The following is a 14001-nucleotide window of genomic DNA, read 5'->3' as shown; positions in this document are numbered from 1 at the left end:
CATGTGACAGGGGATGTCCTGTCACTGGCTGCACAGGACGGATAGCGTCCTGTGCAGCCCGGATCACCGGGGAGGGGACAGGTAGGAGAGGAAGGGGGGAATTTCGCCGCGGAGGGGGGCTTTGAGGTGCCCCCCCCGCCAGCCACACGCAGGCAGAAGAGATCAGACCCCCCCCCTGCACATCATCCCCATAGGGGGGAAAAAAGGGGGGCAATCTGATCTCTCTGCCTGCACCCTGATCTGTGCTGGGGGCTGTAGAGCCCACCCAGCACAGATCACTAATAACCACGCTGGTCCTTAAGGGGGGGTAAAGGGTGGGTCATCAAGTGGTTAAAAGTAAAGTTAAATATTTTTGTCTCAGCTGAATGACACTCTCAAGGCCTGTTTCCACTACCCGCAGATTCTGCATGCAGAAAACTGACTCCAATGAATGCCTATGGGCCTGTTTCCACTGAACGTGATTTTCCTGATGCAGATTTCCCATAGGGATTCATTGGAGTCAGTTTTCTGCATGCAGAATCTGCGTGTAGTGGAAACAGTCCCTCACTGTTTCACAGGTATGATTTTGAGCTAATGACCTGTTTTATCCTTTCTTGGGGTTGTGCATAAATGTTTGTCAGTTTAGGTACCCCTTAATCGATTGTCAGCCTGCAGCATTGGCCAGCATTTTTTACACGAGCCAAGCAATTGTCAGAGCATAGTTGCTGCCCAGGCATGTAAATGGCAGTCAGATTGTGTTTTGCATCTCCAACTTCATGTCATGTTTGGACCTGGGATACATGGGCACTTGTAGAAAATAGCAGTGGTATGGGTATAGAAATTTTGCTGTGGGAAGAATCATACTGAGACTAGTATGTTGCTCAATCTCCTCTTTCTGGTGGCTACAATGTGTATGTTGTGCTGGTAATGTAACTGTTCCAGGAAGGCATTCTTACTGTAATGGTTTCCCTTCCTTTCCATTTTTAGATGCAGAATCCAGAAACCCTGTCTGCCATGTCCAATCCCAGGGCAATGCAAGCCTTATTACAAATTCAGCAGGGACTTCAGACCTTGGCTACCGAAGCCCCTTCACTGGTTCCAGGGTAAGCTCAAGCCATTTTTTTTTGGCATAAATGGCAGGAAAATGGGAACCTGGTAAAAAAAAAAATCCACATACACCAGCTGCTTGAGTACAAAATCAGTCTGATGTACAAATTATGCCATCAAGCAGCTTATGAAATATGTGCTTCTTTAAAGAAGAAAAACCGTAACCATTAATGCTTATAAAGGGGCACTATTGCAAATTAAGCATTTTTCAATTACTGTCATAAATGATTTTTGCAAGATAAGCAATGTTTAACATGGTTAAATTGGCTGGTCAAAACAAATCTGTGCACTAATATGACTGAGGTGAGAATCTCCTCACCAGCTGAGTTACCGATGTCCATCTAACTTTTACTGACTTTATTACAACTGTAGCAAGTTTATGTGGCTGTTATGTCACTCCCTCCCCTCTCCCTGTGAGGCTGAGATGGCAATCTCCCTCCTCCCCTGTTGCTGGCTGTAGCTCTGTGAGTAAAGCTGATTTCCGGGGGTCGCCTGCAGTTTGGCAGGTAAAGCCCTCCACACCTAACAGTGCTCTGCCTAGCTGCCTCTGTTACTTGATCTTTGATTGCAGGGGACCCAGAGATCAGCATTGCTCACAGAACTACAGCCAGCGACACTGGGAGGTAGGAGATTACTATCTCACTCTCACACAGAGGGGGGAGTGAGTGACAGAACAGACCCAGATGATCCTGCTACAGTTGTAATCACGTCAGTAAAAGTTAGCTGGACGTCGATAAGGAGATTCTCACCTCAGTTATATCAGTGTACTCAGATTAGTTTTGACCTGCCAATTTAACTATGTTAAACATTGCTTATCTTGCAAAAATCATTAGACAGTAACTGAAAAACGCTTAATTTGCAATAGTGCCCCTTTAACCATTTCAGCCCTTGGGGATTTTTCAATTTATGCATCGGAGCAATTTTCACCTCCCATTCATTCGCTAATAACTTTATCACTACTTATCACAATTTATTGATCTATATCTTGTTTTTTCCTTCACTAATTAGGCTTTCTTTGGGTGGTACATTTTGCTAAGAATTATTTTTTTTTTATAAATGCATTTTAACAGGATTAATAAAAAAAAAATGGAAACAATTCATTATTTCTCAAGTTTTCGGCCATTATAGCTTTAAAATAATCCACGCTACCATAATTAAAACCTATGTATTTTATTTGCCCATTTGTCTCGGTTATGACACTATTTAAATGTTGTCCCTATCACAATGTATGGCGCCAATATTTTATTTGGAAATAAAGGTGCATTTTTTTCTGTTTTGCATCCATCACTATTTACAAGCTTATTTAATTTTTTTTCGTAGTATACCCCCTTCAAATGCATATTTAAAAAGTTCAGACCCTTAGGTAACTATTTGTCGTTTTTTTTTTATTTTTTTTTTAATTGTAATTTTTTTTTTCCAATAATTTTTATTTGGGTAATATTTTGGTGTGGGAAGAACAGTTAATTTTTAATGTGTGTAAATTGTAATGTAAAAAATTATATAGATGTAGTTTTACTATTTGGCCACCTTGAGTTTTTTTCCCCTCCTTGTGCTTCTCGCTAAGCAAAAGCACAAGGGGGATGCAGAAATTTTTACGTGCCTAAAGACTGTAGCCTCTTGTAAGAGCGCTTTGGTTTTTCTGCTGGGGACACGGATCGGTGATCGGGAAGCATGTTCCCGTTCATTGATCCCAGGGCTACCGGGGGGACACCATAGGGGCGCGCCCGCGGGAGCCAAAGCGCGGCACCGCAGCAGAGCAGCTGCCCGGACGTGAGCTTCACGTCCGGACGGCAGAAATGGTTAAAGGAATTATCAGGCAAAAAAAAAAAAAAAAAAAAAAGTTTCACATACCTGGTGCTTCTACCAGCCCCATGCAGCCATCCTGTGCCGTAGTCGCTCACTCCTGCTCCAGTCCCCCGCCGCCAGCTAGTTTCATTTTTGCCGACCTTGGGGTCAGCAGTCCGCGTTGCTTACATTTTTTTAGCATTCCCGCTGGTGCAAGAACATTAACGCATACATTTTTTTAGAGCTAGTGATGCAACGCTAAAATTTGTTGGCGTTACACCGCTAACACAAAAAATTGTTGGCGTTAATGTTCCTGCACCAGTGGGAATGCAAAAAAATTTAAGCAATTCGGCCTTCTGACCCCGAGGTGGGCAAAAATGAAACTAGCTGGAGCAGCAGTGAATGACTATGAGGGCACAGGATGGCTGCATGGGGCTGGTAGAAGCCCCCAGGTAAGGGAAACTATTTTTTTAAAGGGAATGTCCAAGCAAAATAAAAAAATGAGTTTCACTTACCTGGGGCTTCTACCAGCCCCATGCAGTCATCCTGTGCCCTCGTAGTCACTCACTGCTGCTCCAGTCCCCCGCTGGCAGCTTGCCGACCTCTGAGGTATGTGAAACTTTTTTTTTTTTTTTTTTTTTTGCCTGATAATTCCTTTAACCATTTCTGCCGTCCGGACGTGAAGCTCACGTCCGGGCAGCTGCTCTGCTGCGGTGCCGCGCTTTGGCTCCCGCGGGCGCGCCCCTATGGTGTCCCCCCGGTAGCCCTGGGATCAATGAACGGGAACATGCTTCCCGAGGTCGGCAAGCTGCCAGCGAGGAACTGGAGCAGCAGTAAGTGACTACGAGGGCACAGGATGGCTGCATGGGGCTGGTAGAAGCCTCAGGTAAGTGAAACTCATTTTTTTATTTTGCTTGAACCTTCATTTTAAAGAGAACCCGAGGTTGGGGTTCTAAGAATTATATCTGCACACAGAGGCTGGGTCTGCCTATACAGCCCTGCCTCTGTTGCTATGTAGTAGTGTCTCCCTCTAGGTCCCCCCCCCCCCCCCTTGCGCTCTGCTATGCCCCCATAAATCACAGCCGCGCTGTCGACACGCAGCGTGTCGCAGCAGGCTGTGTTTACCTATGTAGTGTCACACTCGCCGCTCCCCCACCTCCTGCATAGCTCCAGTCTCCACCCGTGTCCCTTCCCTCCCTGCTGATTGGAGGGACGGGACGTGGGTGGGGAACGGAGCTATGCAGGAGGAGGGGGGAGCGGCGAGAGTGACAGCTGCAGATGTAAACACAGCCCGCTGCGTGTCGACAGCGCGGCTGTGATTTATGGGGGCATAACAGAGTGCGGGGTGGGGGCTGGGGGACACTACATAGCAAAAGAGGGTGGGCTGTATAGGCAGACCCAGCCTCTGTGTGCGGATATCATTCTTAGAACCCCACCTCGGGTTCTCTTTAAGTACTGCACATACAACAGTTTCTATTTATAGCTATAGGGTACACGCTTTGCAACATGTATATGCATTTGGCACTAAAATGGCTTAACTTTCCAGTGACATAAAGCTTAATAAGTTTGTGTATTTCGTCCATATTTCAGTATTGCATTTGCTTTATATATCTTAAACACAACTGATCATTTACTATGCTTGATTATTTACTATGTGTTGTCCCTCATTCAGTTCTACTGCATTTGGAGGTTTAGGAGGCAGTCCTGCTCCCCCACCCTCCACAACCGTGCCCACCCCTGGACCAACTGAAAACTCCAGTCCTTTATCTGGAATCTCTGAACCAGGGCACCAGCAGTTTATACAGCAAATGCTGCAAGCCCTGTCTGGTGCTAATCCACAGGTAATGTTCATTTTGAAGGTGCCAATTAATGTTGTGTGTGTGTGGAGTGACTAGTTGTAATTTAAATAGCATATGCTATTATAGCTTCATTAATATTTTGCATTTATATTGCGCTGACATCTTTTGCAGTGCTTTTCAGTGCATGTATGTATAGTCTTGTCATTAACTGTCCCTTAGAGGAAATCACAATTTAATCCTTGCCATAGTCATATGTCCATTGTAGTCTAGGGCCAAATTATGTCAAGGGTAATTTTTTTTTTCTGTGTTTTTGGCATGTTGGAGGAAACTGGGTAGCTGTAGGAAACTAACCTAGACAAGGGGAGAAAATACAAACTCCGTGGAGATAGTTCCCTGGCCTTGGATTTGAACTGGGGTCACAGTGCTGCAAGGCGAGAGTGCTATCTACTACGCCACAATGCTGCCCATGCAAATGCTGTCAGAAGTGGCATTTCAGCTTGCGCCGCGAGGGGAACGCAATGCCTTAGACCACTTGGCCATCTAGACATAGCGTACATCAAGCTACTTATGAACTTGACCTACTTAAATCTTAACCCCCCAGATTTGCCAAACACGAAGTTTCCCCATTGCTTCTCTCTGGGCCACCCTCAGTCTAGCACGAAAGCCTCATACATCCATACAAGGACTGTCACCTGGCAGGGATTGGGATTTGGTCCCTTGGGCAACAGTGTGGGACCGAGTCTGTATAGACATGTTGGTAGCTACTGTTCCTATTTGGGGGAGGAGGGCTGACAGAGCTGCGCAAGAGGGACTTAGTAGTCTGGGTAAGTGGGGAGAGCAATGCACTCAGCCAGCACTAGATGGACCAATTGCCAACATGGGTGGGGAGTGCACACAGGAGCCACTTTACACATGCTAGATACTCGGGCTGTAGTGGTTGTTATCCGTAACCACAGCAGAGTTGAATCTAGCGTGTGTGCAAGACTTTACTTCCTGTGACCTTGACGAGCATTAATACTAGTGACACTTTCTTTACTGGATAGGGAATTCAAGAAATGTCCTGCCCCCCCCCCCCCCCACCTGTGGAATAATTGCAGTTACAAGCATTCCAGCTTGATAGAGCTGACGTTACTGAGCACTTTGACTTAGATGGGTAGTAAATGGTGTAGTTTTGAGCATTGTGACATTTTGTTGATTCTCAAAGCATGTGTCCATCATTTTCCAGATTCAGAATCCAGAAATCCGATTCCAGCAGCAGCTGGAACAGCTAAGTGCAATGGGTTTCCTAAACAGGGAAGCAAACGTACAAGCTTTAATAGCAACTGGAGGAGACATCAACGCAGCCATTGAACGACTACTGGGATCCCAGCCTTCATAGCATCCCTTCCCAATTCAGAAGAAAAAGTGTAATTTATTTTTGATAATGGCTTTTAAGTCTCGATAAAACACCTGCTTTATTTCGGTTTGACTCCTGGAGTTCCTAGTCATTATAAACTAAACCCGAAGCATTTAATTCTGGATGAAGTGCAGTAGTTTATCGGAAACCGTGGGAATCAAAGCTCAGTTTTTCCTTTTTGGACTTGTTGCATGTAGCACAGACCATCTACCCCCAACACGCTGCATTGCTTGTGATTTTTCTTTTTCAGTGCATAGCTTCTGGAGTTGCCTAACAGGTTTAATCCAACTTCCCCCCCCCCCCCCCCCCAACGTCAAAAGGTATATGCTTAAATTAAATCTGTAGCCTTTTGTAATTGATATAGACTACAAATGATACCGGAAGTCAAGTAAATAAGGTTATAATTGGTGATACACTATCGCATTTTGTGACTTTAGCATGTATTTTTGCTAGCATAAGGCTGTACGATTCATACTGCTTGAGTTTCATTTAGCCTTATGAGTTCTCCTCCGATCTTTATGTAAACCTGGATCATTTAGCTACAGCCCATCCGCAGTAGTTATAACTACACATCTACATACAGATAATGGGAAACTTGGTATCTAAGTAAATGTGGAATTGTAGTTTGCCTCTTCAAATTCTGGTCCGATATGCAGTGTAGTTGCAATATGAATATTGTAGAGTCAAGTAGATTTTGGTTTGGGTAGAAACCTTTTTAGAAGGTACTTTCTGAAAGCATCATTTCTGCCAAATGTGATTTTGTAATAATGCCAAAATAGTCAACTATGTGAATAGTCCCCACTTAATGTTTTAAGCTGTTAGCCTCTCTCTTTTTTTGAAGACTCCATTGTCCCAATGACAGATCCTGAATTCATGCCTATTTCTGAGTTTTAACTACAATTCTCTAAGCTTGATGGTGGAATGTTCAGGCAACATTCCGTTTGCCTGCAGGCTATAAAATGTGAATACAGGCCCGAATTGATAACCCAGTAAGGTTTTGCAGCACAAAGAAACCATCTAGACAAACACTAGTTGATTATTTGGCAATTCTGCTTTCTAATAGGTTTTCCAAAAGAGTTGCAGAATAGTGGAAATATGCTTCATTCCCAGAATGTGAGAAATGGTTGCTGCTGAGAATTTGTGGTTCAGTAGCTGGAGATCAGCAGTTTGCAGATACATGTAGGTTCTCAATCAGTACGAAGGCCTCTTATTGTGGCAAAAGTGGAAATCTTGTCACTGTTCTATTTACCAGAGTTCTCTATGCTTCTGAAGTGCAAGCTAAAATGTTTGTAGTCAGGTGACACCGCAGTTCAATTCTGTTCCATGTGGTTTGATTTCAGGATGTGAGAAAGTGTCATGTGATCTTCTAATAATTTTAACCATATTGTACAAATAGATAATCTTATGTTTTTATCAGTAGGTCTCTCTCTCCTGTGCACAGGTAATAAATAAATGCCAATAATTAATCTGTTTCTTGTTCATCCTTAATCTCACTATTGGGGTGATGAGATTGAATTTATTTATATTAGTAGAAGTTTAGGTGAAGTAGTGTCATGGACATTGGAGACCCTGGAGATGAGGTTATGGCTGAGAGCTTATGTCATCTGGTTAGAGTGGAAATTGGAATACTTGACCACAAGCTTCAGTTTAGGAACCTATGCTATGACACTAAATTCAGAAGCTTATTTTTCAAAGGTCAAACTATGGAATAGTTTATTAAAAATTGGTTTGAGGTTTATTCTCTGATACAAATACCACAAAGTATGTAAAGTCTTGTACACACTCAATGACTGTTGCCTGGCAGTGATTGGGACTTAGTTCCTCAGGAGACAGGGGCCAAGTCTATACAGATGCAGGCTAGTGACACATCTGTTGTGGGGGGAGGCACGGAGCATGACTGAGCAGCTTACGGCAGGCGAGGTAAGTGGGAAAACATGCTTCAGCTTAGAACCGAGATCCTCACACAATTGGGACTCAGACTGTCACAGAGGCATCGTAAATTTAAAAAGAAAAAAACATGGAAACCAGAATTATAAGCATCAGATAATCTCGTGTGTGTGTGTGTATATGTTCCTGGGTTGTTAATGCTAGGCTGCATGATCCTTTTTTTTTTTTTTTTTTACCCATATCATGGGTCAGAGAGGTACAGATGTCGCACTGTTGGAACTTTTTTTTGCCTTCCAACCATAAGGTGGATAATCTATTTCTAGCACTGTGCCTGCCATCCAAAAAAAAAGTCTGTTGGAAAGTGGACAACATTGTACTGGAGTTGAGGTGGATTCCTTGTCACCTGAAGCTTGCCAGTCTCAGCTGGTATGTGTGGTGGAAAGTGGACAACATTGTACTCGAGTTGAGGTGGATTCCTGGTCACCAGGAGCTTGCCAGCCTCAGCTGGTTTGTGTGGTCTTTCACCCACAGTGTACAGACGCTAGATGAAACTAGGGTGAGGTGGCTTTTAACGACTGCCTCTGCCAGGAATCTAGTATGTGTACAGCAGCCACCACTATGGCGATGGAGAACAGATAAAATATAATATTACATAATGCCTACAGCCCACCAGAAGTCTCCCTGTTGTCTCAGAGCGCTAAAGTGTCAGCTATAGTCTGTAAGAAACTGCACGGCATGAGTGGGAAGGTCCACCACTTCAAAACAGGTAATTTAGGTGCCACACATCGGCTGATAATTTTGTGCACAGGCTGCAACCAACATAAAGAAGGTACCGGCACAACACTATCCACGCCATCAGCTAAGTGAGGATAGTTACAGTGTACAAATAGATGCAGTAACCAGAGTGAGGTCGCGGGCAAGGGTCCGGGTGTGCAGCCTCAGATATTTTGCCTTGTACCCAAATTACCCAGCGCCTTATTCACACGCACCACCACTTTGTCTAAAAGGTTTTATGCCTAGTACACACCATACAATTTTCTGTTAGATTGTTCTGTTAGATTTTCTGCAATTGGATTATTTTCTGTAAAGTACTGGTAGAGACTGGTCATTATCTCTGGCGCATTGTCTTCTGGTTATCTCCTCCTGAGTAGAACAATACCTAATTGCTAGGCAGATAGATGGTTAGATAGATTTACCTGCCAGTTAGATAATTTACAACATGTTGGAAATTATCTAACCATCTATCTGCCTAGCAATTAGGTATTGTTCTACTCAGGAGGAGATAACCAGAAGACAATGCGCCAGAGATAATGACCAGTCTCTACCAGTACTTTACAGAAAATAATCCAATTGCAGAAAATCTAACAGAACAATCTAACAGAAACTATTACAGAAAATGGTATGGTTTGTACCTAGCATAACACTGGTAAGAACAAATTCTATGGTTTAGTCTGGGTTAGTCAGATATTGTGCATAAGATATGCCTCTTAGCTTTTTTGTAATTTGCATAAACTTTGTTATGCAGGTAGAATCCAGCTTACCTAATTTAGGAAGCAGTTTTCATCAGAAGATAAGCATGTTGTAATTTGGCAACAATCTCACAACAAAAGGGTGAATCTCACTGGACATCTGAAGTTTCAGTGCAGAAGGCTGCAATAGTTTTTCAGAGGAGCAAATTTCTTTGCGGGGTGGATGGCTTATCACAGCAAACAAATTTCATATAATTAAATTTCTCAGCGCTACATCATAATATTATACCAAATGGAAAGAGAGTTCCTCCTTATTGGGAGTCTTAGGCTGGGTTCACAGTGGTCCGTTGCATAACACTTGCGTTATGAGTGTGAACTGCAATGGAGATTGGACCTGGTCTTAAATGTAAACCTGACACAAATGGGGGGGGGGGGGGGGTTACGTACCTGGGTCTTCCTCCAGCCCCCTCCTGGCTTATTGCTCCCTCACTGTTGTCCTCTGCCTCCTGGATCTTCTGACATTGGCCCTAGAAAGTCCTTCGGTCAGCACTCGCATGTGCTTCTTATAAAAGCTGCTATCTGCGGCAAAGAACAGACATTTGGGTGCATGGCCTTATTTTATTCAGTCACTTTTTTTTTTTTTTAATGCATGCCTGTCCACCACCGGGAAATCATTAGAAATCCCAGGATCCATATTTCAGTGCTGACTATTACAGAACAGCCAAACTCTCAGAAGGTATATATTTAGGCCATCGAGTAACATCCATCTACCTGAGGCAAGATCCTTCAGTAATCTCCAATCTATTCCTGGGAAGGGGATCCCTCTGCAGCATCTGCTCTGTCTACCCTGTAATTGCATGAGTCGTTCCTGGTTAAACGTGGGGGGGGGGGGGGGGGGGGGATGTAGAGATGCTGACAGGTTCCTGAAGTTCTGTGGATGGACTTTTATGTTTGATATGTTTATCATTGTAAATGTGAGTGCAATCTTCTATGTTCTTTATAGAAGCAATATAACAGTTGCTTAAAGGGAACCTAGACTGAGAGGGATATGGATTTTTCCTTTTAAACAATACCAGTTGCCTGGCAGTCCTGCTGATCTTTTTAGCTGCAGTAGTGGCTGAATCATAACCCTGAAACAAGCATGCAGCTAATCCAGTCTGTCAGTCAGAGCACCTGATCTGCATACTTGTTGAGGGGCTGTGGCTGAAAGCATTAGAGACACAGGACCAGCAGGGGAGTCGGGCAACTGGTATTTTAAAATGAAAAATCCATCAGTTTAGGTTCCCTTTAATGTTGGATGTGATTATGGAGTGGATAGAGTATACGCTGCGTTTTCTCCCTTGACATCAGCTCTATTAATTACTGAGGTCCAGGGGATGATTCCATAGGAGGTGAAGCTAATCCACTTTCAGTTGCTGCTAATACTGATACCACCAAGTCTTTGCATTTCCTTCATTTGTAAAACTGCAGCGATTTCCCCACAGATTACTTCTTCAGTTAGTTATTTAAAATATCAATTCTCCCGCTTAACATTTTAATTAATGGGTTATTGTGGATGCTTAGAAAATTCCACAAACTTATTGAAAAAAAGCAATTTGTCTGGTAAGCTATGTAAGTATTAGACAGCACAAATTTTCTGCAGTAAAATTACAATACAACTGCATAGAGCTCAGCAGAGCCTAGTAATCAGTCACCAGGTCTGGGGACTTTGATCTTGGTGGAGACATCTTTATTGTAATATGACACTTGTGCGCATGAAACATTTACAGCTGGAATACTAAAAACATATCTTATAGATCATGTTTGTAATGGAAACATTTTTGAAAAGTTCTTGAGTTGTAAATAAAGCAAATATACAAATTTTCCAGCCCTCAGTGGAATTACTTGCTACACACACAAAAAGCACAATCCACAAGAGGGCAGTATTGGCATTTGATACAACAGGCGCAAGAGAAGGCAAATGACGTCACACAGTTTTAGAATTTGTTAATCTTAATAAAGCCCAGTGTATTAAGCTTACATCACACAACTAATGTATAACCAATACCATAACAGGCATCTGTCTGGGTTTTCAACATTTGTTCTGCTTACTTTTTTGTATTATAATAGAGAAGGCAGCAAATTCTGATGAAACTGAAAGTATTCAAGCCTATCTGCAGTGAATTGGGTGTGAATCATGACTTCAATAAAAGTGCAGAGTTGGCCTCTACAGTAAAGTTCTGCTAGTTAATAGAATGAGGTAGATGTAACATTGTGGATGGTGAATAGAGCAGGGATGCCAGCAATAGTTAAAGTGTACCAGAGACAAATGATAACAGATTTATACATACCTGGCGTTTCCTCCAACCCCCTCTGCACTGATTGCTCTCACACTGTCTTCCTCCTGAACACCGTGAATCCAGCGCAGGACACTTGGGCGCAGCCAGCGCCACCATAGGCCGTAATAGGAATTGCGGCTGTAGCAGCACACAGGGAGTAACTTGATGGAGCTGAAGTTACTTTTAAAACACAATAATCCACCTTCCAGTAATTGCTGGAAACCAAATTATTTCATTCCCCACCATCCATGGCGGCCTGGAGTGGGAATAGTATTTAACACGGCTGGGACTTGTGCAGCAGCAGAATCAGCCATACTGGCTGTATCCTGCGCCAAGTCTTCCGTGCCAATACCTCTCGTATGCTTTTCCTCCACCTTGTCCCGATAGAAGCCCTGTAAGTTTGATCTCTTGGTGCCAGTTGACGCATGCACAGTGCGGCTGCACACCCCCATCTCGCTCCATCAGCTGGGTGCATACTGTGGAGCTGCAGAATGCTCCCGGCTGTGGGAGCGGGGCACGCATGTGCAGTACACCCCCCGACTGGCCGAACTTCTGGTACTTGTAATGGGAGGAGGAAGACAGCAAGGGAGTGATCGGTACGGATGGAGCTGGAGGAAGCCCCAGGTATGTATAAATCTTTTATGTTCATCTCAGGGTCACTTTAAGGCTTTATAATTAGCTGATGTAGTCTGCCACCTTTTTCGATACATCTGGTGTGTTCCTGCTTATGGAAAGAGCTGCCTGTCTTCAGGAGCACTTGGGCTCCTGCAGCAGGAGAATCGAATGGGAGTGACATTGCTGGAATGAGGCGACCCAAAGAGGAACTAAAAGTCTCTATAGGACCCAGAGCTTTTCCTCTCCATAGGTATCTTTTTTATTTTGCTGGCTTCAGATTTGCTTTACTAGAAAGGCCTGCATGCAATGAATTAGAATAACCTTTTTAGTTACTCCTGTGGACAGGCCTATAGAATTGTACAAGTAGTGAGCTGGTATGCAGAATTATTTTATTGAGCACTGTGAACTTTTCTGCTAGTGCCTTACAGTATGGGCTGCAAGAGTTAGACTACAAATAAGGAGCACATTCACCACATCATAAGCTGAAGAATTATTTTATATTTATATATTGCCAACATGTTCCATAGCTCTGCACATAGCATAAAATAATTGCAAAACGTTGGCTTAATTAGGTCCCAAATGCATTTTGCTGTGCTATTTATATTTTTTCACATTCAAAATGCGATTTTATTGGAACTAAAGTCATTAATACAGACCTCACATTTTGCAAACTTATAATCCCATATGGTTACAATGTGTATATATATTACATGACTGTAGAATAAACCATCAGATAAACGTGAACATGCATATCAATCTTATGGTATAGTTGTGCGAGATATTACTCATCAAGAAAGTATCTTATAACAACAAACATCTTAAGCAATGTACCATACTCAGTGCAGTAAGGAGTCCGATAGGCCCATCCTGGCCAAACCTCTGGTTAAAAATGTAGAACCAGTATGAAGAAAAAAAAATAGAGCAAGATTGTACAGAGATATGACTATGGTGGAGAAAGGTTGTCTACTGTGGCACGAGGGATGCTGTGATATTGTTCTTCATTGCTGATTACTGTAAATCGATGTGATTCCTGAAAAATAACCAAGAACAGATTGTATATTGGAGCTCTTGTAGTACATGGAGGTGGTAGAATTGGCCGCAGGGCCGGATTTACCATGAGGCACTGTAGGCACATGCCCACAGGTGCCTGATGATGGAAAGGCGGATCACTCTCGTCTTCACTGAGTGCCTCCCCCTTTCTCTTTCCCTATGCAGAGTCCCAATGAGAGGTTACTCGCCTGACTCTCAGCATTCCACAGACGAGATCTCCCTTCAGTCAGGGGCACATATAGCTACTTAATACTGAGGGTACCTCTAACTACCTAATACTTGGGGGCACCTCTAGCTACTTAACTACTTGCCGACTGCAGTGAGCAGTGCGGCAGCCCCAGGACCACTCCACGCCCATTGGCGTGAACTGTCTTTTATGGGGCTAGCAGGAGATCACGCACATCTCCTGCTCGGGGGGTGGAGCTCTGCCCCGCCTTCAGTCTCCGTGCGGCGATTACCGCTCGGCAAACTATTAGACGGCGGTTTTGCCATCTAACTGCTTTGTACAGCGCTGCGATCAGCAGCAGCACTGTACTGGGGACAGCCGTCTGACACGGCGGTGCCCCTGGCGGACAAGACAGCCGATTGCGTGATTG

At 43.7% G+C, this 14001-nt stretch overlaps 1 protein-coding gene across 1 annotated transcript in view; it reads left to right on the top strand.

Moving 5' to 3' along the window:
* The window catches only part of UBQLN1 (ubiquilin 1), a 31750-nt gene extending 24218 nt beyond the window's left edge, over window positions 1–7532 (top strand). Inside the window, exons 9-11 of the mRNA XM_068236925.1 lie at window positions 967–1082; window positions 4544–4712; window positions 5896–7532. Coding sequence (XP_068093026.1) covers window positions 967–1082; window positions 4544–4712; window positions 5896–6048 — 438 coding nt within the window. The 3' untranslated portion in view covers window positions 6049–7532. The remainder of the gene's footprint in view (window positions 1–966; window positions 1083–4543; window positions 4713–5895) is intronic.
* Window positions 7533–14001: the final 6469 nt, after the last annotated feature.

Source organism: Hyperolius riggenbachi, chromosome 1 (genome assembly GCF_040937935.1).
Source record: "Hyperolius riggenbachi isolate aHypRig1 chromosome 1, aHypRig1.pri, whole genome shotgun sequence".
NCBI classification, from domain to species: Eukaryota; Metazoa; Chordata; class Amphibia; order Anura; family Hyperoliidae; genus Hyperolius; species Hyperolius riggenbachi.
Note: the sequence above shows the minus strand (reverse complement) of the source record. Positions and strands in the feature narration are given on the sequence as shown.